Source organism: Eulemur rufifrons, chromosome 8 (assembly GCF_041146395.1).
Source record: "Eulemur rufifrons isolate Redbay chromosome 8, OSU_ERuf_1, whole genome shotgun sequence".
NCBI lineage: Eukaryota > Metazoa > Chordata > Mammalia > Primates > Lemuridae > Eulemur > Eulemur rufifrons.
Window position 1 is genome coordinate 39,185,418 of NC_090990.1, and position 27,582 is coordinate 39,212,999.

The 27,582-nt window shown below is 43.3% G+C and overlaps 1 protein-coding gene across 2 annotated transcripts; it reads left to right on the forward strand.

Annotated features, from left to right (window-relative positions):
• Positions 1-8,299: 8,299 nt before the first annotated feature.
• On the forward strand, positions 8,300-26,771 carry CPT2 (carnitine palmitoyltransferase 2). 2 transcript variants are annotated; one of them, XM_069477951.1, is made up of 5 exons: positions 8,300-8,589; positions 17,152-17,232; positions 18,706-18,812; positions 23,295-24,599; positions 26,003-26,771. In XM_069477951.1, the coding sequence occupies exons 1-5, from the start codon at positions 8,438-8,440 to the stop codon at positions 26,332-26,334; spliced, it is 1,977 nt and encodes a 658-aa protein (XP_069334052.1). In that variant the 5' UTR covers positions 8,300-8,437; the 3' UTR covers positions 26,335-26,771. The 2 variants fall into 2 exon arrangements, with proteins under 2 accessions (XP_069334052.1, XP_069334053.1); XM_069477952.1 differs by having other exon boundaries at positions 23,295-24,530.
• Positions 26,772-27,582: the final 811 nt, after the last annotated feature.

Consider the following 27,582-nt stretch of genomic DNA (forward strand, 5'->3'; position numbering starts at 1 on the left):
AAAAAAAAAGAAAAAAATAAAAAACCACTGATGATGTTTTGAATAGCAAAGGTATGAAACAGTGGTCTTAACCAGGCCATACATTCTAATGTATATTATATATAGTGAGATTTAAAAAGTATGGACTTTCTGCCCTTACATTAGATCTACATAATTGCCAGTGGTGGAGCTCAAGCATTTATAGTTTTAATAAGCAGACCAGATGATTCTAGTGCTCAACAGAGCTGAGAATCACTGGCCTAGGGCCTAGTATTCCTTCTGATTCTGCTCTCCAGCTAATTCTGATTCCATTCAATCAGTGGTATTTGTTGAGCTTCTATTCTTCCTGCACTGAACTTGGTGAGGAGAACAAATAAAAGGGTCAGCAATGACAGGGAATATGCTAAATGCTGGGCAGGGGGTGCTTTGTGTGGGAGCCGAGGACAGGGGGTGATTCAGCCAGCTTGACGGGCCAAGGGCAAAGAAGGCCACTCTGTGGGAAGTGAAGGTAGGACTGAGTTTAAAGAATAAATAGGACCAAGTCAGAACAAGAAGAGCCATGAAACAACATAACATATTGGGACAGGCTTGAGTTCACTCAAGGGAGGGGCGAGTAACAAGGCTAGAGAAGAGATTAGGAACAGGATCATGAAGGGCTGCTAAGCATTCTGGATGCTGGGATTTTAAGAAGACTTATTTAAGGTCACATGCTAAGTACATGGAGGACTTGGAACTTGGTCTATCCGATGTCACCCCAGGCACTCCTGCTGCTGCATCGGGCTGCTGCCCACAAGATGCGGAAGGTAGACACCCCATGTGAACACTGGGGAGGCTGGGGTCACTGCTCCTGGTTGGTGTGTGGCCTTAACGGGACTCAGAGTTCAGCCCTTGCTACCATTAGCTCCACAGTCCCAGATATGGAAATAGTGAGGGGCCGGAGTCCCCAACACTAGGATTCTCAGACAGTTTTGCGAAGAACCCATATCTGGCTCCCACCTTTTCCCAACATGGATTTGATAGGGTATGAAAGCAAAGCAGCTACGAAGTACAGATGTTGGAGCAGACGGCAGGGGTCAGTGAAGTTATCCCACCCCATCCTTGCCTTCTTTGTCTCAAAGACATGATGTCCCTTTCTTCAACTCATTCCCCTCATTTCCTCCAGGCCCTTCTCTGTCAATTAATTTCCACCTGTCTTCAATCTGCCTTCCACCTGGCTCCCTCCTCTCAGGCTTCAAACCTGCTCCAATTTCGCTCATCTGTACAGGGTCACCCCGTCTCAGACCTACTACATTCTCAAGTTGCTGCCCTGTAGAGTACAAACGTAGATATGTTATGACATAGAACCTCCTCAATTTTAGAGATGAAAATTAGTGACTGCAGAGAAACCCACGTGGGCCAAGCCCTTGGACCTCCCGAAGGAACACTTTCCCTTTCCCCAGCCATTAGGAGGACTTCAGTGGGAAAGCATGAGAAGCCCCAACTGCCACCATCACGTTAGGGATAATGAGATATGCATACAGAAAGTGGGCTTCTGACATGAGACTTCAGGCATGACTCAATCTGTGATGTGACGATGTCTCAGGGCACTACTAAGCAGGTGGCAAACGAAGTGCCCTGACTTGGCAGGAGGGAGCAAGTGCTGAAAGACTGCCGTGGTCAGGGAGGGCTCCAGGGGCTGGTGGACAGAATGGGGTTTTGAAAGGAAGACAGGAGTTTTACAAGCAAGAAGGACATGGAAAGTGTATTCCAGGTGATGAGAAAAGGATACCCAAATTAGGGAAGCCTGAATGAATTTGGGGTATTCCAGGGATAGTGAAGAGACAGGCTGGCTAGAAGAAATGGGTCCTGAAGAAGAGAAATGAGAAGGCATCCTGGGAAGGAAGTCTGGGGCTGGTTCCTGAGGGACCAGCAGAATTCTGGGAAGGGATGTCCTCTGAGATCCAGCATCCCCTTCGGTTCTCTCCACCCACAGGTGAGGAACTGCACACACATCGTTCACTCTGCAGACCTGAGCTGCCTCCAAAGGGAGCTGGTTACGTGACATCTTCTTTAACTCAGCCCACTTTCAGGTGAAGCACAACATCCTCGCCACGAGGGTGCTGCCAGCCCAACCTAGAAGGTGGGGCTCTCCGAAATGCTATCGGTGCTGGTGGCTTTGGAATTGCATATTCAGTGCAGGATGACACCTAGCTTTATTTATTTATTTAATTTCCACAGATTTAGGAGGTACAAGTGGCTTTTTGTTATATGGATGAATTGTATAGTGGTGAAGTCAGGGCTTTTAGAGTACCCATCTCCCAAATCGTGCACATTGTATCCAATACGTAATTTTGATCCCTCATCCCTCTGAGATCCTCCGTTCTTCTCAGTCTCCAAAGTCCATTATACCACTCTGTATGACCATATATACCCGTTGTGTAGCTCCCATTTATAAGTGAGGACATGTGGTGTTTGTTTTTCCTTTCCTGAGGTACTTCACTTAGGATAATGGCCTCCAGTTCCATCCAAGTTGCTGCAAAAACACTATTTCATTCCTTTTCGTGGCTGAGTACTACTCTATGGTATATATATATTACATTTTCTTTATCCATGCATCATTTGATGGGCCTTTAAGTTGGTTCCATATCGTTGCAATTGTGAATTGTGCTGTGATAAACATTCGGGTGCAGGTGCATTTTTATAAAATGACTTCTTTCGCTCTGGGTAGATACCCAGTAGTGGGATTGCTGGATCGAATGGTAGGTCTACTTTTAGCTTTTTGAGGAATGTCCATGCTGCTTTCCATAGCAGTTGTACTAATTTACGTTCCCACCAATAGGTATATATGTTCCCTTTTCACCACATCTGAGCCCACATCTACTGTTATTTGACTTTTTAATAGTAGCGATTCTGACAGGGTTAAGGTAGTATCTCATTGTGGCTTTAACTTGCATTTCCCTGATGAATAATGATGCTGAGCATTTTTTCATGGTTTTTTTTTTTTTTTTTTTTTGCCATTTGTGTATCTTTTAAAAAATGTCTGTTTATGTCTTTTGCCAACTTTTTTTTTTTTTTGAGACAGAGTCTCACTCTGTTGCCCGGGCTAGAGTGCCGTGTGTCAGCCTAGCTCACAGCAACCTCAAACTCCCGGGATCAAGCAATCCTCCTGCCTCAGCCTCCCGGGTAGCTGGCACTACAGGCATGTGCCACCATGCCTGGCTAATTTTTTCTATTTTTAGTTGTTTGGCTAATTTCTTTCTATTTTTAGTAGAGACGGGGTCTTGCTTTTGTTCAGGCTGGTCTCAAACTCCTGAGCTCAAGCAATCCTCCCGCCTCAGCCTCCCAGAGTGCTAGGATTACAGGCATGAGCCACCTCACCCAGCCCCTTTTGCCAACTTTTTAATGGGGTTGTTTTTTTCTTGCTGATTTGAGTTCCTTGTAGATTCTGGATATTAGTTCTTTGTCAGATGTATAGTTTGTGAATATTTTCTCCCGTTCTGTAGGTTATCTATTTACTCTGATTTTTTATTTTGCTGTAGAAAAACTTTTTAGTTTAATTAAGTTCCATTTATTTATTTTCACTTTTGTTACAGACACCTAACTTTAATGTCACTTGCTGCTCCAGCAGGAACATCCAGGAATTCAACCAAGGCATGGAGAGTGCTTGGAAAAGGTCCTTGCTGTTTTACCTAAACAAGCTTGTTGTCAATTAGACCCTGGCCAAAAGGGCCAGGGGACATGGAGAGGGTGAGAGTGAGGGAAATGGCACAGAGACCTCAGCCCAGCCCCTCATCCCCAGCTAGGTTCACAGCTGGGCTAAGCCCTTGTCCTCCAAGGAGTCTTTTTCAGCAGTGGGGAAAAAGGCATCTCAGTCAGGCAGCTAGGGTCCCTGGAGGGCAGACTTCACCCCTTTTCAATATGTGAAGAGGCTGAATAATCATCTTGTCCCCCTCTCCGGTCTACATTTTATCTATTTACTCAACATCTCCACCGATTCCTTTCTGTGTGGCAACTCTACCTGTCCATGTCACATCCCTGCCCACCTGACATCCTGTCCCTCCATCCTATCTCTCCATGACTCTGTCCCTTTCTCCATTAGCTCTGTGAACTGCAAATAATTAGAACGTTTAGATTGATGAGCACCTCTTTTATTTCAGACCAAAATTGCTCTAAAGGCCATGATTTTATTGGTGTGTCTGCAGATACTCATCATCTTTGATGGGAGATTTGCACTGCCTCTGGGTCACCACGGAGAAGCACTGATCTTACTAGAAAGCTGGACATTGTGTGGGATTTTTAAAATATCACATTCTTGACATAATCTCCTTTTGACATCATTTGTCCATTTCTCCCACAATCTTAAAAAAAAATCTGACGGAGGTTTCTGTGTGGTTGGATTCTGTGAGGTTTTTACTAAACCAGAATACAGATGCACACACACACACACACACACACACTCATTAAGTTTCTTTCTCTCACTGAAATTGGCAAAGGTGCACAAAGAAAACTGGGACCTAAGGACCTAGTGGGGAAATGAAGCTTCTGATGGAAAATGGTCTTTTGTTAATATTATAATTCCATCACACCTAGGAAGCTGGACCAGGCTGTTATTTTAGAGGTTTGAAAGTTGCCCTCCCTCTTCCTACCCAGCTACTGACTTGGGGCTTTAGGTGGGTGAGGCCTGCCCCCACCAGAAAAATCTACAGTGAAAATGGAAACACTTGGAAGGTACTGGAGTTGAATTTAGCCTTCTTCACTTCAGAAGAGCTAAATGCACACATAAGTGCAGCAGAAGTCAGGAACCACTGCTAGGGGCCCAGAGTGGCAAGGGCCTCCCCTATCCAAGGCCTTCCTTGGAGGTGTTAGCTGTGGGTGAAGTCGCCACCTCCTTTCCAACCCCCACTCTCAGCTGTATCCCTGGAACCGGAGCCTGCCAGCTCAGATGACCAGGCCTCATGCCTGAGATGCATAAATTTGGTCCTCTGCATCCCTCAAAAGTACACTATATTTCCACTATCTGTAGATTCTTATGCAATAAGCTGTTTATGCTCTGGCCATTGGTTCTTTTTCTCCAATAGTTCTGGGAAATGCTTCAAAAAGTAAACAGCAGAGTAGGTATAAAGTAAAAAGGAACAGATTTTTTTTTTACATACCATGAACTCCTCATTGATTGGTTTAATCAAATATTTAGTGTATCCACAGTAAGTTTTATTTATTTTTATTGTTTTTATTTTTTTCTTCAGTCCAATCCCTACTTGAGCATACAAGTAAGTTTTTTTTTTTTTTGAGACAGAGTCTCACTCTGTTGCCCAGGCTAGAGTGCCATGGCGTCAGCCTAGCTCACAGCAACCTCAAACTCCTGGGCTCAAGCAATCCTTCTGCCTCAGCCTCCCGAGTAGCTGGGATGACAGGCATGTGCCACCATGCCCGTGTAATTTTTCCTATATATGTTTTTAGTTGTCCAGATAATTTCTTTCTATTTTTAGTAGAGATGGGGTCTCGCTCTTGCTCAGGCTGGTATCGAACTCCTGACCTCGAGTGATCCTCCTGCCTCAGCCTCCCAGAGTGCTAGGATTACAGGCGTGAGCCACCACGCCCGGCCTACAAGTAAGTTTTAAAAGTTCCTTTATGGGGCAGGAGAGCATCTTTTATACTTTGGTTTCTTTTTTTTGCATTTTTAAATGCTTTCTCACATACTCAATTTATTTTTAAAGGTTTAGAGTTCATTATAACAAATCTCGTTAAATCAGTAGTGCTTTTTAAGGTTTGGCCTATGAATTTTCTTATTTTAAGCAATATTTCATCCAGGAAAGATCCAGCAGAACCTGAGAACTTGGCACTGCCAGGCCAACTCTCACTACTAGTTCCTGCCATTTCTGTGAATATTTGGGTGTTCACATTTGTTGTCTTTGGTCATACTTAACCAACTGGATCTCTTTTTTTGTTGAAATGTGAATTCTTCTGCTATCCAGTTAAAGTCCATTGTTTTTAAGAACTTTGATTTTGAATATGAATATTGCTTTAACCTGGCCACCATGTTCTGCTTTTTCATATTTAATTTAAAACAGAAATCTGGGGATTACTTCAATACAAACAATTTACTCTTCAGGATTTTTCTCTAAGTAGAGGAACTTTCTTGATTCTTAACACAGCAAAATATGGTCTTTCTGGACTCCCAGCTCATGGTTATCCTTAATGTCATCCAGGGCCCAAGGCGATCCCTAGAAAAAGGAAGCAAAGCACTTACCCACAGTATTCCTCGTGCTAGACACCTGGATACATAAATGAAAATAAGGTCCCTGCCTCATAGGACGTCAAAGTTTGTTAGAGATGAACTGATAAATAAATGATAATTACACAAGTCATAATACAGTTGTATTTTATAGACGCAACACTGTGAAATCACAGTGGGAGGGATTTATTCTTGTAAGGAGGAAGAAGGATGAGGATTGAGGAAGACTTCATAGAGGTTGTGAGTTCTGAAATGGGGTTTGAAGGCTGAGTATGAGTTTACCAGGCAGAGATGCATGGATAGTACATTCCAGGCAACAGGGATAGCTAAGAAAAAAATAAATAAATAAGGCATGGAGTAAGTTCAAGGATGGGAATGAAGAGTAGTTTAGTGTCACTCCAGCGTAGAGTACTTCAGGTGACGTCATACGAGCTGGAAAAGCAGGTGGGGGCCAGAATTCAGAAGGCCTTGGACACAAGCCTAAAGGATTAGATACGCTCCTACTGGCCATATACCCACAGAAGGCTTGTGAGCCCCTCCTTTAGCTGTTGGATTGGATGGGCACTATTCCTTGGCCCACTGTTTCTAGGATTGACCCACTGTTCTTCTACTAGGTCCACTATTTCTTCCTGGTTCTTTGATCCGCTTAGCTCTGCACAGATCTGGATATTTGTCTCATATTTCAACGATTTGAAAACCATCAGGACTTTGGAGGTGATTGATCTTTTTCAGAAAGGATTTTGTATCCTCCCTCTGGCCCTATACACTACAGGCAAATGACACTGATGTTTTGGACTTGGGCCAGCTGAGTCTTCTCTCTCCTCAAGAGAAGATTAGATATTGAGTATTTTTGAATTTCATGCTTAGTTCATAAGCATTTGTAATCACCTTGAATGAGTGCCAGAGCTGGTCACTGATCTTCCTGTTCAACCAGAGGCCACCGAAGTAGATAAGGAGAGAGTTAAGACGAAAACTCAGGTCTCCTGACTCCCAATCCAGTGCTCTTTCTGGTGTGCTCCAGCTTCTGGTTCTGCTCAGCCAGTTATGGGACAGAATGTACTTGGCTGCCTCAAACCCACAAAGCCTTGACTGAGAACTGTAGGTGAGGGAAGGCTCTGTTCCCAGAATGGAATTCTGTTGTGCCTCTAGCCAGGCAGCATCATTTTATGTCTTTTGATACGTCCCTCTCTTCTTCTGTAAAACGGCAGCAGAGCCTACTTAATCCTTCAACCACTGCTGAGATCAGGGATGGGGGTGTGATAGGCTGTTCTGTTGTTGTTTTGTGATGGATGAGGGATGATGGATCTATGTTCACGCTGTGGAATCTTAGAGTCAAGAGTTGGAAGGAACCTCGGCGGGGATTTTGTGGTGACAGGAAGCCTCCTGCGGTCGGCTGAGAATGGGAGACTCTACAGCCAGAGGACAAGGGTTTCCTCTTAGCGGTGAGCTTCCTGTGTTTGGAAATGTTCAAGCTGAGAAAAGATGTTCAAGCAGAGCGGATTCTGCTTTAAAGGGACGTACGCACAGAAGAGGTGGTCAGCGGGAGACTCCGTGGTTTCCAGCCCCTGCTCAACTTTCTTCTAATATCCGCTCAGCTGAGCTGGCAGGGCGGCCGTGCAGAGTTAAGAATCACTGTGCAGTGTTAAGAATCTTCAGCTGGGCGACCGTCACGGATTTCTGAACAAAAACAACCGGCACCGTTTCCTGCTTACCTGTTACAGGCACTTTACATACTAAGTTATCTTATTTCACATGTAGGAGTGGGAGGTGCGTTGAACGATCACGATGTCTATTTCTTAGGTGAGGAAATATTTAGTCCATAGTCTCGCAGAGACGGAGCCTGAGTCAAATTTAGGTTTATCAGATTCCCAAAACGTTTCGCAGCTTTTCTTTTTATTCAGCTCGAGTTTCTATCTTGCTCAAAAAACGGCGAAGCCACCAGCCTGGGAGTTCCGTTTCCCGCCTCCCGGGGATGGGCGGGCAGACGGCAGACGGGAGGCGGAGCCCCTTCCGGCGCGGCGGTGGGCAGGACCGGCCGGGGCGGGGGCGGGCCCTGGGGAGGGCGGGGCCTGTCCCGTCCAGGGGCGGGGCCGGCGGCCGCACGCGGGCCGGAAGCGGCCCACAGCAGGACCTTGACTGGGCTCCGCGTCCTGACGCAGTGTTCCGGGCCCCGAGGCGGCGGACTTGCCTTTGTACTTCAGAAGCCCCCGGCCCGCCACGTTCTCGCCGCCGCAGCCTCCCGGGACTATGGTGTCCCGCCTGCTGCTGCGCGCCTGGCCCCGAGGCCCTGCCCTAGTCTCCGGAGCCCCCTGTCGGCCCCTCAGCGCCGGCACCGGGCCCGGCCAGTACCTGCAGCACAGCATCGTGCCCACCATGCACTACCAGGACAGCCTGCCCAGGTGAGCCCGGACTCCCGGTCCCCGCTGCCATCCCAGGATCGGCGCCACTCCAGTCACTCATGACTCTGCTACGGAACTTGCTGCCGCCCCCAAGTCCCTACGTTAAAGGCTGCCACATCCTCTAATCTGGAAGTCTTGTGACCTTCAGAATCTCCAGGCACAGGAACCATAGAACCCTCAAATTCTCTCCCAGAACCCTGCATTGCTCTCTCAGGTTCCCCATCTTGAACCCTTCGCAAATTCCCTCTCCATTGACCTAACTTCCAACCAGATATCCTGAGTCCTTCATATTTCTCTCTGAAAAATGTCCAACACCACCACCCTAACCCCTCCAACAGGGGTGTCCCCTGAAGTACTTTAATGACTGCCCTGCATTCCTGCCCAGAATGTGGGTAGGCCAATTCCTGACACATGATAAGTTACCCTCCCAACTTTTCCCAGCACCACCTTCTCCACCCCTGTTGCTCAGCACCCTCAGCGCCCCCCCCTTGCCTGCAGTACTCCGCTCTTAAGCACCCATCATTCCTCACAAGCACACCCCTCAAGTGTTCACCCTTACCCTCAACTTACCCTCCCCCGTGTCCTTTTTTAAATCTTCTGAGTCCAGTCTTCACCTGGAGACTTTTCACTCCCACCAAACCCTCCTCAACAGGTTCCTCCCCCTAAAATATCCTTCCTCACCCATATTACCCCTTGTAACTTCAGCCCACCGTCAGTGCCCCTCCCAAACTCCATCATATTTAAATTAGATCCAGGGCCACCAAATTCTCTATTCCCCTTCACCACAGGCTGCCCCCCTGCCTTTTGAAACACTTCACCCAGAATTTACTTCCCATATGAAAATAGCCCCAATAAATCTTCCTCTCCCCTTCCCTCACCCAGTACCTTCTTATATCTGGCTTCCAGTTTTCCCAGTCTTTGAACTCTCATCCTTCATTTGAGTAGCCAGGTCTTCTATATTAGAAATTTTCTTCACCCTCTGGCTGGGCATAGGGGCTCACACCTGTAGTCCCAGTTACATGGGAGGCTGAGGCAGGAGGATCGCTTGAGCCCAGTTCTGGGTTGCAGTGAGCTATGATCGCGCCACTGCACTCCAGCCTGGGCCATAGAGCTAGACACCATCTCCAGCAAAAATTAATAAATAAATTTTCTTCACCCTCTAAAACCAAACCTAAACTATGCAGTTCCTGGAGCCAAGTTACAAATTTGTCTCAAAGACCCTTCTTACTTTCTGACCAAACTGCCATTAGGGATCCCCTAGTCTAGGGGCTGGAAGCCTGCCCTGCACCCCTCTGCCCCCCGCAATAGAACAAACATTGTATCACAGGCCTCACCCCAACAGCTGGGTTGCTCTTTTTCTCCACATCCAGGACCACCTAACCAGCCTCAGTGCTGCCCACCCCTACCCTTTCAGGAAGATCATGCAAGGGTGATTCTTGTGAAATTACATCTTGTGCAGACATCTAAGACAGACTGAAATGAGATTGTCTAAACTTGGCAGGAGGGAGAGAGAAAGAAAAAGGGTCTTCGTGCTTATGGGATAAGCCTGGGACATACTTCCTTCTTGTCAGCCTGTGTGTATGAGCTGAGCCAGTATGTGGGGGAAAGGTGAGGACTGACAGAACTGGTCTTCACTTGCCAAGCTGGGAAGTCAGAAGGTCATTGACTTTCAGGCAGGCCTGGGCCCTACCCCGTTTAAGATTGGAGGGTTTTTTTTTGTTTTTTTTGAGACAGAGTCTCACTCTGTTGCCCAGGCTAGAGTGCCGTGGCGTAGCCTAGCTCACAGCAACCTCAAAGTCCTGGGCTCAAGTGATCCTCCTGCCTCAGCCTCCCAAGTGGCTGGGATTACAGGTACATGCCACTACGCCTGACTATTTTTTTTTTTTTTTGACTTTTGTATATTTAGTCACCTAGCTAATTTTTTCTGTTTTTTTAGTAGAGAAGGGGTCTCGCTCTTGCTCAGGCTGGTCTCACTCCTGACCTCAAGCAATCCTCCTGCCTCGGCCTCTCAGAATGCTAGGATTACAGGCATGAGCCACCACACCCGGCCCAATCAGAGGGATTTTCTGCATTTTAGAATTGGAAAGCTGGAGGGACTATTCAAGATCATATATTCCAACCCCATCCATGGCACAGGAATCAGTAGATATCTGGAGGTGCAAATAATACCACTAGTCACACATGTGCAACCCTAAGCAACCAACTTCCCCCAGGGTTACCGCATCTATAAACCGGGAGTTAGATAAAATGAGAGATGAGATTTTTTCTGTCTCTGAGATTCTAGACTGGTAAAAGATATAATCTTTGACGCTCATCTTGATGTCACACTTGGTGAAAAGCCCTGACTTTGAAGTCTGGTAGAACTTAGTTTCAGATTCTGGCTGTGCAACTCTTTAGCTATAACTTTGAGCAATTCTATTAACTTCTTCCTGCCACGGTTCTTACCTGTGAAGTAGGAATGGAAACACACAGTTCTTAGGGCTACTGTGAGGATGGACTAAGATAAGGTGCCAAAGATAGGGAACTATCATAATTATTAATAGTTGCCCTGGAGGATGACCAGTCCTTTTGTATTTGTTGTTCCAGCTGGGTCTCCCTCTTCCTGTTCCTGTCTTATCACTGCTGCCTTTTAACCAAGTGTCTTGGACTCTCTCCTCTAGGAACACTTGCACTATCATTTGCTTATTTTTTAGGTGTTATGTTTTTTCTTGGCCTTTTTTTTTGTGGATGTGGTAAAATATAACATAAAATTTACCATTTTTAGGTTTATAGTTTGCTTAGATGTTATTTTTAAGGGTTATGTTTATATAACCTCAGGATATAAAACTGCAAGTCCTGAGGAGACAAAGGATAGATCCGTTTGACCTCATTCACATTATTAACTTAATAAACACTCTAATGCGGATTTGGATTTGGAGACCACACAGTCATGGCAAGGAGCTTGCTGTATAGTGGGGAAGATTTGACAGGTAAACAGTTAGGATTTAATGTGAAAAGTGGGAAGCAGCATCTTCAGGAGTAATAATGAGCCAGGAGTAAGACCTGATTTTTAATCCCAGCTCCAAGTCTCACTAGCTATGTGGCCAGGAGCAAGTCTCACCTAATCTAAAAATGGGAATCATATATTGCCTGCCCATCAAGGTAGTTAGAATTAAATACCCTGATATAAAGCACTTAGTACAAAGTCTGGCACATAGTAAATACTCAGATATTCACAAGTACTATAATTGGTTTAAACAAACATTTGTTGCGTGTCTAGAATGTGCCAAAAGAGAACTGTTGTGTGAATGAGTTGGTGCCTGGACCCGTAAGGAAACTTCACAGAGGAGGTTGTTAGGGTGGAGACGTACGAGGAGCTCACAGAGCGGATAGAGAAAAAAATTTCCAGGCAAAGATAAGAATAGGAAGAAGAAAAAGTTTATTTTACATTTCCAGATGGAAAAGGGCCAACCCGGAAGTGAGAAAGAGGGAGGTAATGTTGGCAGAGAGAAGTAGGTGTTCAGGCTGTTTGTTTAGGGGTTCGTAAAGGAAGTGAAGAACGTTTATGGCTGTAAATAAATTGTGAATTGTTGTATCTGTTTCTTTTTTGTTAGCGGAAGTAGCTGCCTTTCCTTTGGAGACAGACTTATGACTTGATTGTGATCTTTTTTTTTTTTTTTTTTTTGAGACAGAGTCTCACTCTGTTGCCCAGGCTAGAGTGAGTGCCGTGGCGTCAGCCTAGCTCACAGCAACCTCCAACTCCTGGGCTCAAGGGATCCTCCTGTCTCAGCCTCCCGAGTAGCTGGGACTACAGGCATGCACCACCATGCCCGGCTAATTTTTTCTATATATATTTTTAGCTGTCCATATAATTTCTTTCTATTTTTAGTAGAGATGGGGTCTCGCTCTTGCTCAGGCTGGTCTCGAACTCCTGAGCTCAAACGATCCGCCCACCTTGGCCTCCCAGAGTGCTAGGATTACAGGCGTGAGGCACCACGCCCGGCCTTGATTGTGATCTTGTCATTGATTCTGCTCTTGAGATACAGTTTCTTGGGCAGGAACTGAGGCCTGTAGCTCACACCCCTGCTGCCCCCTCCTGTCCACTCAGGAACTCCTCCAGGAGGTGAAAGCAAATTATAAAAGGCAGTTTCAGGTGATTGTAAAGAGAAAGATTTACGTTTTCTTTCTGTCTGCTGGGCTCTTTGTAGATGTGAGAACAGAGCCCGACAGGGTGCCTGTGAGCTGGGGGTAGGGGAGAGAGCCTTTTGGGCTGGAGAGCAGAGAGAGAGCTCATATGATAGATTTTAGCCCTTACTATGGGTTAAATAACTTTTCTGTTATTTTGCTATCAAGGTCATCCTTTCAGAGGTGACACTTGAGTTGGAATTTGAAGTTCACCAAGCATGAGGAGTGAGGGAAGGATAGAGCAGCACATGCCAAGGAACAGAAGCCGTGACACTTTCAGAAATTTTGAGAAGATTATGGTAGGCCTAGCCTGAAGTAAAGAGTCACCATTTAGGCCTTAAATTATTGGAATTAGCCTGGGGTATATATGGGGAAGAGGGGCCCAATGTGTTAAAAACAAAACAAAACAAAAAAAACAATTATCTGGCACCAAGTTAGATCTATAATTGATCCACAATAAATGTCAATTATCTGTTGTTTTTCTTTTAATCCCTAATCATTTAGGTGATAACTGGTGTTCAAGACATAATGGGCAGGTTCTCTAGAATTCAGATGGGAGCTTCCAGGGCATGGGGGATAACAGAGGTAGAGACTGTAATGCTATGACTTTACGCCTGAGGAACTCTGTGAAAACTATCCAAATGGTAACTATTAATAGGTTGTGTAAACTTAGAAAAGGCTTTGTAGTTGTGTTCTTACAGGAAGAACAACAAAGTGCCTACTGCTTGGAGGCTGACTAATGAGAGTAGAGTGACTTACACAGGAGGTAAAAGTGCTTAGTGCTTAGTTCCTTGTTTATTAGGCAAAGGATGTTGAGATGGAGGTAGGGTGGGGAAGGAAGGAGAACCCACTGGTTAAAATGGAACTGCCACGCACTTTCCTTGAGACCCTGGCTCTACTCTTTCAAGGCCTGGTGAGTTACATCCCAGGGAGCTCAAGGAACTGCCAGAATGCACATGAAGCCACTTTTGGTGTTCTTTGAGGAATTGTGGAGAAGCGGGGTAGTGCAAAGACACTGGAGGTGATCTTACATCTCTTATTTTCAAGAAAATAAATGTTGACTGGGAGAACGGTTTGTGAGCACTTACAGAAAAGGAAATTGTTACAGTAGCAAGTTATAGAAACTCCAATTCAAACTGGCTTAAGTAAACAGGAATGCATGAGCTCACAGACCTGACCAATCCAGGTTGGATCAGGGGGCTCAAATGATGTCATCAGGACTCTGTTTTGCCTTCTGGCTCTTCATCTGTGTGACTCCATTCTCAAGCAGGCTCTCTCCTTATGGTAACAAAGTGGCAGCCAGCACGTAAAGCTAGTTTACACCCTAATCTCTCAGTGACTCCAGCTATTAGCGATTCCCCCTTCCTAACAGTTCCAAGAAAGTCCTCTAATTAAGTCTTATTGGTTCTTACTGGGTCTCATTAGGAGGGTGCTGGTCCCTCCTAGAAGTTGGTGAGTAGCTTTCTTTGGAGAGAAACCTGAAGGCAAGTGGTATTTCAGAACAGTCCGATTTAGAAAGGTGAGGAGGTAGGAGAAGTGCTGGAGAAGACGTTATAGAGTATAGGGTACTTTATTCAGAATGGAATGGAAGTTCTAAAAGTTATAGTGGAAGGGGCTGGTGAAGAATTATAGCCACCTGGGGCCAAACTGGATGTTGCTGAGGGGACAGAAGGAAATAGAGAAGGAATATAGGCGATGGGGTTGTGCCTAATGTAGAAGGTGTTGATATAGGAGAAAAGCAGGAAACTAGCAGGGAAAGGGAAGGATTTAGAGTGTGTTATCTGTAGATCACTATACATACCTGGATATCTATAAACATATAGTGTGTTTTGTATTTAGTGTTTCCTATGTGTCAGGTTGCTTGCTAAGTTCTTTATATTATTTCATTTAATCCTCATAATAGCCCAGTGAGCTGGTCCCATTTTTAAATATTCCTTAGTCACTTGAAATTTCTCTTGATAGGGTAATAAATTAATAGCTACCAGTTACTAAGTAAATATTACGTTTTAAGCTATTTAACAAATAGAGATGGGAGTAGGGGGAGGCCAGAAATTTGCCCCAGATCACATGGATAGTGAGTGCCAGAGTCCAGCATGCAAGTCTAGATCTATGTGATTCCAAAGGCCGGGAACTTAACCTCTCCAGCATACCGACTGTTAGTGATGGACTCGTGCTAGGTGTGGTTGGAACTTGACAGATGCATTTCAGAGTTCTTCTCTCCAACTCATAGGCTGGAAATGGAGTCTGAGAGTCATAAAGTAATTTTTCCACCTTTGACCATATAGCTGGAGATTAAGTGGCAGAGCTGGGCTTCAAGCCTAGGTCTGATTCTAAATCTCATTTTTCTTTCCACTGTGTCAGTAGTTCTTATACTTTTTGTTTGTTTTGTTTGAGACAAGAGTCTTGCTCTGTGGCCCTGGGTAGAGTGCAGTGGCATCATCATAGCTCACTGCAACCTCAAAGTCCTGGGCTCAAGTGATCCTCCTGCCTCAGCCTCCTGAGTAGCTGGGACTACAGGCATGAACCACCATGCTTGGCTCATTTTTTCTATTTTTGGTAGACATGGAGTCTTGCTCTTGCTCAGGCTGGTCTCCAGCTCCTGAGCTCAAGCAATCCTCCCGCCTCGGCCTCCCAGAGTGCTAGGATTACAGACATGAGCTACCGCACCTGGCCTAGTTCTTATACTTTTAGATTTCACAGATCAGTAACATTATGGGTGAAAAATACTGCTATCAACATTTTCTTAAAAGAAAGGACTTTTAATGACTGCCACCCCCCCAAAAAAGAACATAATCTGAGAATTAAGGGTAGACTTTTAAATTAAACAAATTTAGCAAATTTGTGAAAAGCTTGTTATACTGTTCATATTTTTTATTGTGAACCAGTAACTCCATCACCATGGCCATTGTCTGCCAAGTATTAGATAATCCAGTGATGTGGACTGTATTGCTATATAATATTTACACTGATGGCATTTTATATAAGGTAAAAATATAGACCTGGGAAGTGTGGCATATTCATTCAGTTATCTTTAATATATTTTATAGAAAACTAGTGATTTTTGTATCTATGATAGTTTTTATACGTAATCTCTGCAGTCTCAATTTAGTTCCATCTAGAAAATTTAGTTTCTATTGTATTCATAACTCAAAACAAATCACTCTGAAAGTTTGCTTTACCCCACTAAAGTAAGATCTGGCTAGAGTTAACAGTCCAGAATTTTTTAATGAGGACTGTTTTTTTATCAAACTACCATTGTCTCTAATTTAAAATTTTGTTTTAAAAGTAGAAGGTCAATTTAATATCTATACTATATTAAAACAAAGTCTTAAGAAACTCAAATAGGCAAGTTTGTGATTCTGAGGTACCTGGGGTGGCGTTTGTGATTTTCCGTGTAAGTCAGTGAATATAAGGGGCTCTACAGTGTTAAAGTGGTGTGTGTGGTTACTTAGTGCAGTTTAAGTCTATATGGCTGTAGATAAATCAGATTTCTTTTTGTCATCATGTTATAGATAAACATGCATTGAAAAACAAATCGATGAGTCACAGTATATCTTATATTAACCTTTTAATCTATGCTTTGTGGATAATGTTTCAGTTTTCCTAAGTGACTCATACATTTAGATATTTTGCATATATTAATATTAGTGTTAATTTTGAGTTGACAGAGGTGCCTAGCGAACTACAATTGCTTTGATACTAGGGGATATATCTTTCAATAAAACTACTGAAATGAAAGAGAAAATACAGCTCGCTATACTGTCCATGTTTTTTCATTTCACTGTGGACCAGTAACTTCATCATGTAGCCATCACTGGGAATCTACTGGTAGAGAATGATGAGTTGTTACTTAAGCACATGAGAATACCTGCTTCCTCCTATTAGGATTCCTTGGGTCCCGGCATGGCTTGATGGTCAACTCCTACCTTTCAGTGAATACAACCCCCATGTTTGCCTGGCCCCTGGACAGACTCTTGTATGATTCTCTGCTGTAAAGTGCACAAGAAAATTTTTAAAAGTTGAACCTTTTTCCTCTTATCCTGGGAGAGAAAAATGCAGTTGTTCAAACTAAGGGTAGAATTAAATCAGTGCCAACATAGTGTTAGCAGAGGTATTATAATTATAACCAGGAAACAGGAATGCTTGGGATAGCTTCTGCTTCCCCATTTTGAATCTATTATTACTATTTTATTTAAAAAGTTTAGTTATTTTACTTAAAAGTAGAGTTACCATTGATACTCAGAAATCAGTTGATTCTGATTTATCAGTGGCTTCCCATCATTGCTTCTTTTGGAAGGAAATGAATTATCCAGTAATCAGTTTAAAACTTTAACTTGTGAAGGTAATTAACCTCTTCCACATATTGTCAGCCTTACAATGACCTTGCTTTCTCCCCAGGCTGCCTGTTCCCAAACTTGAAGACACCATTAGGAGATACCTCAGTGCACAGAAGCCTCTCTTGGATGATGACCAGTTCAGGTAAACACTGAAAACTCTGCATGAACAGGGTAGGGTGGTTCAAGAGAGGCTGGCAAGTAATGGTGGACCAAGCTTCAGGGAATGTCTGTGATTTAATTGGGTTCCCAGGAACCTGGAACCTACTTATGCAAGTTCAGGAAATAGATTTTCATTCATGAAGGCTAAGTCCTGAAGTGAGAGTTCCTCGAACCAGACTCAACAGGAGATGGCTGATAAGCCAGAATGCCCAATTTATACTTTTATCTCAACATGTGTATCTGGGAGGCTAGTCAGTACTGGTCAATTTGCAGAGGGCATGTGCTCTCGGTAGGGAGGTCCCTTGAGGAGACCATATGGCAGACCAGAAGATTGCTTGCTGAGCATGTTTACCGGGTTGGGAAGTGTGCCTCCAAAATTCATGCCCTTTTTCAGTATATGATTTTATTTGGAAATAGGGTTGTTGCAGATGTTATTAGTAAAGAATCAGCCCTACTGGAGTAAGGTCGGCCCTTAATCCGATTTGACTGGTGTCCTTATAAGAAGAAGAGACACAGACACAGCCATGTGAGGATGGAAGCAGAGATTGGAGTGCTGTGTCAACAAGCCAAGAGATGCCAAGGATTGCCAGCAACACTGGAAGCTAAGAGAAAGGCATGGAACAGATTCTCCCCTAGAGTCTTCAGAGAGGATGTGGTCCTCTTGACACCTTGATTTTGTACTCATAGCCTCCAGAACTGTGAGAGAATAAATTTCTGTTGTTTTAACCCACCTAGTTTGTGGTACTAAAATTGGAAAATAATATCAGATATTTTCAAAAAATGTGTTGCATTAAGCTCTTGCAGCCTAGTGCAGTATTCTTTTTCCATAATGGAAATTTTTTTGTACAGATGACTGGCATTGTCATTAGAATCACAGAGTCCTTCACCGGACAGTGATGGAGAAACAGATGAGCTGTTCATAATCTAGTCCCATTTTTAAATATTCCTTAGTCACTTAAAATTTCTCTTGATAGGGTAATAAATTAATAGCTACCAGTTACTAAGTAAATATTATGTTTTAAGCTATTCTAAATCCTTGGCATTATAAATATCTTTTAATCATGTACAGTGGTACTATTATTTCTGTTTTATACACCAAGAAACCAAGAATCAGGGAGATCTATTAATAGTAACTTATCCAAGGTCACACAGTTTGAAAAATGACAGAGCTGGGATTCAAACTTTGCTCTTTTTGACTCCAAAACTTATGTCCATGCCAGGCTGCCTCTTAGAGTACAGATTGTTTTGTGAGATGTTGACTAATCTTCCCAACCAATCATTTTAAGATATCCTAGATTTATCCATTTTAAGTTGACTCCTATTCTTCTGATCAGAGATACTTTCTGATCTCATTCCAGGTCCTGGGGATATGCTGTCAGGGACCCAAAGCTTCTGTATGTTCCTGGCCATGGATTCTCTACCATGGTTTGATGCTGTCTTTTCTTAAACATTTCAGGAAAACAGAACAATTTTGTAAGAGTTTTGAAAATGGGATTGGAAAAGAACTGCACAAGCAGCTGGTTGCTCAAGACAAACAGAATAAACATACAAGCTACATTTCAGGTAGGTAGGCTGGGCTGTGGTTGTCATTTTTCTCAGAGCCCTCCATAATGAAAAAAGCAAGGCATCTTTTCTCCTGTTTTGGTCTCAGAAATATTTTCAGTGAGATCAGTAAATGAAGTAAAGTCTTATCCTCTCTTCTGGAGGTAAATTTTAAGGCTGAGTGTATTCCTCCTCTATTAAGATGTTGACTGGAGTCCATGCTCATGAACAGTGGCTTGCCTTCTCTAGACAGGATTGAGACAGAATCTAATCGTTGGTCCTGTCTGAACAGTCCTGTGTCATTCTAGGTCCTTCACAGTCTGGCTGAACAGCCCTCTCCACCCTCATCTCTCACCAGTGTCCGTGATGCCCTTCATGCTTCCACAAAACTCACTCCTCATTGTCCCCGAACCCGTCAGTCTTTCATTCTTCTGTGCCTTTATCTGTGTTGTTCCCACCACCATGTTTTCCTTTAAGATCCAAGTGGGGTGGTTTTTCTGTGAAAGCTTCTCAGTCTTTTTCCTTCTCCATTCAGAGTTAGTTGCTTCCACCTCTGTTCCTACAGCACTTCTTTTAATTTGGTTTATATTTTTATCAAGGCTATACATGCACATAGTTTAAAGAGTCAAATAGTTCCATAAGGCTTGTTAGGAAAAATTGCAGTTTCTTGATTGTCCCCTAATTTCCCACTTCTCACTTTCAGCTCCTGTCTTAATTCTTTTGATGTACACCCTTGTATCTCTAAATTAGATACTTAGATTACAGCATTTTAATTTTTAGTTTTAGACATTATCTACTGACATCTCACTATAGAAGATTAGAATTTAGCAGTCTCTTACATTCCCACCATGCGAGTGTGCACACATACTTCTATCCCCTCATTTTCCCGGCATAGTTATTTGTAATTTTGATTAACTTAGTACCTATTGTTTACACTATTATGATCATATAAATGCTATTGTCAGCTGAGTCATGTAGCATACTGGGATTGTTTTTCCTTTCCTGTACAAAGGTTTTGTTTTCTCTTAAGTTAATAATTATCTCATCCTTTCTCTTGTTTAGTTTTCTGTGTGCTTACTAATTTATTCTCAGACTCTTACCAAGTGGTCTAAATCTCCTTTCAATATGTGAAAGCACATTAGACTTTCTCAGACATTCTATCAGTTTTGGTCTTCTTGACTTCTGGAAGTCTCAGAATTTGTGACTTGCTCTAGTCTGGCTTTGTGAACCTCTTGGCCTGCTGTGATGCTGCTTTCCTGGGACCTTTCACCATCAAGTGTGGCATCTATTCATCTCTTCTCATGTTGGGATTCTTGTTTCTTGTATTTCATATTTTCTTCTTTTTTGTCTTTTCCTTATTTTGTCAGAGCACATATTCTGTTTACTGTCCGGAAGCAGAGCATGGGAAGCAAAATTTTAAAATGGCCCTCATACTTCATTGATAATTCCTTTGCCTAGGCTGGAAAGCATTTTTCCACAGAACTGTGAAGGCTTTGCTCCATTGTCTTTTAGCTTCCAGTGTTGCTGTTGGTAAGTCTGTCATTCTGAGTCTAAATCCTTTGACTGATTCAATTCCCTGTCTCTGGAAGCTTTTTGAATTTTCTCTTTGTCCCCAGTGTTCTGAAATTTCAGATAATGTGTTTTGGTGTGGGTCTGTTCTTACCTATTTTGCTGGGCCACTCATTGAGTCCTTTGAATCTGGAAACTCATGTCCTTTAGTTCTGAGATATTTTCTTGTTTTATTTCTTTGATTTATTCTTCTTCATTTTTCCTGTTTTCTCTTTCTGGAATTGACTACCTAAGAAGCTAAATGATTTGGTGTTTCTCCAAAAATCCAGAAAGAGATTATTATTCAGGTGTAGAATTTCCAGACTTGATCTTGTAATTTTCTTACCTTTTCTCTCATATTTTTCATCTTCTATTCTTTTTGTTCTGTTGTCCAGGAAATTTACTTAATTTTATCTCTTAACCCTTCTATTGAGTTTCTAATTTCTGCTTTCCTATTTTTTATTTCCAAAAGCTCATTTTGTTCTTCTTTTTTAAGAATAGTTTATCTCTGGGAACTTTTTGTTAAAAGTCTCTTCTCCCTTCATAGTCTTATCTCCTCCAAGGTGCTTTTTTCCGTTTGTTTTGCCCTCTTTTCTTTCTTCAGATGCTTCATAATCCTTGTCTGTTTTCTTAGATGTGTGAGTTACTAAAAAGCTGTTGGAAGCGCTGTAAATGAGGGTGGAGCTTGTCAGTTACAGGATTCACTGTAATGTGATCTGGCTACACCGTTTCCTTGGGATGCCCCTGGTGGTAGCGTCTTTGGGTTAGAATCTCCAGGGAAGGCTTTTCCAGTAAACTGTCAAAAGGTTGCAAGTGTTACAGAAGTAGGGTAAGGGAAGAAGGTTTGAGATCTCTCCTGTGACTTAGGTTTCCCAGTTTTGCTTTCTCAAAAAAATAAAACTTAAGTCTTCTACCAGAGTGGGGAGAGAATCTTGGGGTAGTGCTGGTGATCTAATTAAACAGTCTTTCAACCATATATATCTAGATTGCTTGAGCCCTCTGGATGGTGGTTCTGCTGTGTAAATTCTTATTTATTGACTTTCTCTCCTGCCAGTTTAGGACTGGCTTTTTTTCTTAAGAGACAGGGTCTCACTATGTCACCCACCTGGAGTGCAATGGTGTGATCATAGCTCACTGTAACCTCCAACTCCTGGGCTCAAGTGATTCTCCTGTCTCAGCCTCCCAAGTAGCTAGGACTATAAGAATACACCACCATGCCTGGCTAATTTTTTTTTTTTTTTTTTTTTTTTGTAGAGATAAGGTCTTGCTATGTTGCCCAGCTTGGTCTTGAACTCCTGGCCTCATGTAATCCTCCTGCCTCAGCCTCCCAGTATGCTGGGATTACAGCTGTGAGCCACTGCGCCTGGCCAGGATTGGGTTTCTTGTGTCTGCACTAGTCATTACCAGTTGTCTAAATGGTTTCCAGCTTCCAATCTTTGTTCTTTTCTCTCATTCTCTTGACCCTACTGGTTTATGTCTCTTTAAAATTATTTTACTAAAGGGAGGGTCAGAGGCATAAATTTATGTCTTCTTTCATCAAATATATCTTACCCACCAGTACTTCTTTTGTTTTATCATTGTAGTGCATTGTAATACGTTTTAATTGTCTCCTTCACCAGAGATCTTCAGCATCAAAGGCCGTGTGCTATTCTCTAAATCCCCTCAACCAAGGCCTGGCATAGTGCTGATTCTCAAGGAACAGAACGCAATGGAATGAATGGACCAACAAATGAATAATAGATAAATTTGCATCTGTTAATCTTTTTCTCAGTGCTTTACATGTAAACATTATTCACTCCAGTGGAAAATAGTCCTTCTTTATAGAGTTTATTCATGCATGCTAATCCCAGTAGGAACTTTCTTTGAAAACACACTTTCTGATAAAATATTTTTTCTGGAATTTTTATAGGCAAAACCCACAGAAATGCAGAGGGCTAGTTTGAGTGATCCACATGCACTGATAGTTGAGCACTTCCTAAAACAAGGAAAAACAAATATATACTGCACACAGAAGGATGGTGAAAATGTCTCCCCTGCCTTATTAAGGAGATAATCAAGTATGAATGTTGCCCCTGAAAGGAGATGAAGCAAGAGAAACCTAAGGAGATGGGGTGGGAATTAACTATTCTGTTCTAGCATGAATGCAAGTGAGGTGTTACTGTATTTTATTTCTTTATGAACCAAGAAAGAAAACAGACTGAGAAAGAAAAAGCAAATAATAAACATTAGGGAAATGCATATCAAATCCACACTGATATACCACTTCACATCCACCAGAATGGTTCCAAGCAATCAGACATACAATAACAAGTGTTGCTGAGGATATGGAAAAATTGGAACCCTCATATACAGCTGGTGGGAATGGTATAGCCACTTTGAAAAGCACCCTGGCAGTCCCTCAAATCCCAGTTCCTCAATCCGAATCCTAGCTATACATCTAAGAGAATTGAGAACATATATCCACACAAAAACTTGTATATCAATGTTCATAGCAATATAATTCATAATAGCTAAAAGGTATAAACAACCCAAATGTCTATTAATTGGTAAGTAGATAAACAAAATGTAGTATATCTATAAAGGAACATTGTTCAGCAATCAAAAGAAATGAAGACCTCAAAGACATTAAGTGATAGAAACCAGATATAAAAGACCACATATTGTATGATCCTGTTTATGTCATGAATTATTGCAGAGCAAAAAAAAATTCAGGGAGAGCCAGGCAAGGTGGCATGAGCTACACGGGAGGCTGAGGCGGGAAGATCATTTAAGCCCAAGGGTTTAGTCTGGGTGACAGCAAGACCCCATCTCTAAAAAAAAAATGAGGGAGTTCCACCCTCTGGAAGTTGATGTCATTTCTTCTGCCTATGCTTGAATTTTTTTTCTTCCTCAAATTTTATTTTTAGGAACTGCCTTAACTTTTTATGTTGCTGTTTTTTTATTTTTATTTTTTAGGTCCCTGGTTTGATATGTACTTAACTGCTCGAGACTCTGTTGTCCTGAACTTTAATCCATTTATGTCATTCAATCCTGACCCAAAACCTGAGTATAATGACCAGCTCACCCGGGCGACCAACATGACTATTTCTGCCATCCGGTTTCTGAAGACACTCCGGGCTGGGCTTCTGGAGCCAGAAGTGTTCCACTTGAACCCTGCCAAAAGTGACACTGATAGCTTCAAGAGGCTCATTCGCTTTGTGCCTTCCTCTCTGTCCTGGTATGGTGCCTACTTGGTCAAAGCGTATCCTCTGGATATGTCCCAGTATTTTCGGCTTTTCAATTCAACTCGTTTACCCAAACCCACTCGGGATGAACTCTTCACTGATGAAAAGGCCAAACACCTCCTGGTCCTAAGAAGAGGACATTTTTATATCTTTGACATCCTAGATCAAGATGGGAACATTGTCAGCGCCTCAGAAATCCAGGCGCATCTGAAGTACATTCTCTCAGATGTTAGTCCTGCCCCTGAGTTTCCCCTGGCCTACTTGACCAGTGAGAACCGGGACGTCTGGGCAGAGCTCAGGCAGCAGCTGATTAGTAGTGGCAATGAAGAGACCCTGAGGAAAGTGGACTCTGCTGTGTTCTGTCTCTGCCTAGATGATGTCCCCATTAAGGACCTTATCCATTTGTCCCACAACATGCTGCACGGTGATGGCACAAACCGCTGGTATGATAAATCCTTTAACCTCATCATAGCCAAGGATGGCACTGCTGCTGTCCACTTTGAGCATGCTTGGGGCGATGGTGTTGCAGTGCTCAGGTTCTGTAATGAAGTATTTAAAGACAGCACTCAGGCTCCTGCTGTCACTCCACAGAGCCAGCCAGCCACCACTGACTCCTCTGTCGCTGTGCAGAAACTCAGCTTCAAGCTGAATGATGCCTTAAAGACTGGCATCACTGCTGCTAAGGAAAAGTTTGATGCCACCGTGAAAACCCTCACCATAGACTGCATCCAGTTTCAGAGAGGAGGCAAAGAATTCTTGAAGAGGCAGAAGCTGAGTCCTGATGCAGTGGCCCAGCTGGCCTTCCAGATGGCCTTCCTGCGTCAGTACGGGCAGACAGTGGCCACCTATGAGTCCTGCAGCACTGCAGCGTTTAAGCACGGCCGCACTGAGACCATCCGCCCGGCCTCGATCTTCACAAAGAAGTGCTCCGAGGCCTTTGTCAGGGCGCCCTCCAAGCACAGTGCCGGCGAGCTTCAGCAGATGATGGCCGAGTGCTCCAAGTACCACGGCCAGCTGACCAAAGAAGCTGCAATGGGTGAGGCGGGGGTGGGGAGCATGCCCTTGGGTCTTGTTGCCCCCAGGGCTCGAGTAATCCTCAGTAATATTCTGCCCCATTCACTAGGTTTAATTCACCTGCCAACTCCCAAAGTGATTTTTTTTTTCCTACCCTAGCAGTCTGAACAACCACACTAGCTACTAAAGGCCCCTCCTAAGCAAGGATGGGCAAGTGCATGTAACTTATACTCATTTAAGGTCATTTTCAGCTGTGACACATGATTCTCCCTTTTCTATTACTAATTGGTCACCAGACTCACTTTTGACAATTTAGGATTTCTAAGCCCGCAGCCCCTCTAGCTTCATGTCAGTTGTAATGTGTCAGCTCCCTGTAAATAGGTCATCTCAGAAGCTCCTCCCAAACTTAAGTGTCATCCTTCTTTACTTCTTTGCGATAAAATTCGGGACTTGAAAAGGACCTGAAGGAACACATAGTGCAATCCTTTCATGTAGCTATAAAGTCCTGGAACTGAAAGGCACCTCCAAGACATCTAGTTGTCTCTCTCCTGCATTTTACAGGGAGGAGACTGAGGCCACTGGCCCAGTGTTACAGAGCAGGTTAGTAGTAAGGCTGAGATTAGAACCCCGGTCAAATACCCTTTCCATTTTGTTCCACTTAATCTTCTCTTTTACACTTGCATTGGACTTTGAGTTTTACCCTAAGTTTTGAGTACATAGCTCTCTTCACATACTGTCTTGACTATTTGACTAAACTGAGAATTTTTAAAATCATGCTTTCATTTTAGGCTCTTTTTTAGCTCAGCTGTTGATAGCTATTTTTAAATATAATGTAACATAACAATGTATTTTTAAATATAATGTAACATAACAATGTATTTTTAAAATAATTAAAAATATTCTAGGCCAGGCATGGTGGCTCACGCCTTTAATCCTAGCACTCTGGGAGGCTCAGGTGGGTGGATCGTTTGAGCTCAGGAGTTTGAGACCAGCCTGAGCAAGAGCAAGACCTCATCTCTACTAAAAATAGAAAGAAATTATATGGACAATTAAAAATATATATAGAAAAAATTAGCCAGGCATGGTGGCACATGCCTGTCGTCCCAGCTACGTGGGAGGCTGAGGCAGGAGGATCCCTTGAGCTCAGGAGTTTGAGGTTGCTGTGAGCGAGGCTGATACCACGGCACTCTAGCCTGGGCAACAAAGTGAGACTGTCTCAAAAAAAAAAAAAAAATATATATATATATATATATTCTAGAAAGTGCTGAAGGTTAATGAGCTGGAATATGAATACAGAGGTAGACAGACCCTTCTTCCACCCTTAAGGATGCTATGAAGGGGATTCCTACTATGGGTGGGAGGTTTTCCTAAGGTCTTTTCAGTTCTGAAATTCTGAGACGCTGTTTTCCGTTTTGTCTCTGACAGGTCAGGGCTTTGACCGACACTTGTTTGCTCTGCGGTACCTGGCAGCAGCCAAAGGGATTGCCCTGCCCGAGCTCTACCTGGACCCTGCATACGGACAGATAAACCACAACATCCTGTCCACGAGCACACTGACCAGCCCAGCTATGAACAGCGGTGGCTTTGCCCCTGTGGTCCCTGATGGCTTTGGCATAGGGTATGCTGTTCATGACAACTGGATAGGCTGCAATGTCTCTTCCTACCCAGGCCGCAATGCCCGGGAGTTTCTCCAATGTGTGGAGAAGGCCTTAGGGGACATGTTTGATGCCTTAGAAGGCAAACCCATCAAAACTTAGCTTCTGGGAGGGTGAAAAGCCACTGTCACTTCATCATGAATATTGGAGCCCATGTAACCACTAGGTGCTATTCTTTGATTAATAAAACTAATTGTGAGGTGCCTGAGCAGCCAGTGCTGCAGGCCTTAGCTTTAAAATCATGGCTTTACAAAGATGTGGAAACAACCCAAATGCCCATAAATACATGATTGGATTAGTAAGCTGTGGTATATGTATACCATGGAATATTACTCAGCTATAAGGAATAATGAAGATACGACATCTCTATGGTTCTCCTGGAGAGAGTTGGAACCCATTATATTAAGTGAAGTATCCCAAGAATGGAAAAACAAGCATCACATATACTCACCAGAAAATTGGTTTCCCTGAACATCACCTAAATACACATCTGGGAACGACACCAATCGGATATCAGACTGAGGTGGGGGTGGGGGAGGGGATGGGGGTATGCCTACACAATGAGTGCATTGCGCACCGTTTGGGGAGTGGTAACACTTGAAGGTGCTGACTCGGGAAGAGGGGGGTGGGGAAGGGAGGGATATATACCTACACGATGGGTGCAACGCGCACTACCTGGGGAACAGACACGCCTGGAGCTCTGACTTGGGGGGAAAGGCGGTACATGGGCAACGTATGTAACTTGCAATTCTGTATCCCCCATAACAATAAGATGATATAAAATAATAAAAAAAAGAAATAAAAGAAATTCTATTGTAAAAAAAAAAAATCATGGCTTTAAAGCTAAACTTGTAATTTCTGAGTGGGACTAGATAACAACTGAAGATAATGAGAGATTGCTTTTTTTTTTTTTTTGAGACAGAGTCTTGCTCTGTTGCCCAGGCTACAGTGCCGTGGCGTCAAGCTCACAGCAACCTCAAACTCCTGGGCTCAAGCAATCCTTCTGCCTCAGCCTCCCAAGTAACTGGAACTACAGGCATGTGCCACCATGCCTGGCTAATTTTTTTCTATATATGTAATTTTAGCTGTCCAGATCATTTTTTTCTATTTTTAATAGAGATGGGGGTCTCGCTCTTGCTCAGGCTGGTCTCGAACTCCTGACCTCGAGCGATCCTCTCGCCTCGGCCTCCAGAGTGCTGGGATTACAGGTGTGAGCCACCGTGCCTGGCCTGATAATGAGAGATTTCCATTTTAAGGACATTTGATCAGGAGGTAGGGTTTGGAAAAATAACTCAGGTGTTTTTATTGTTTAAGCAAAAATAAAATTTAATTTTTGCTTGAAGATGATTT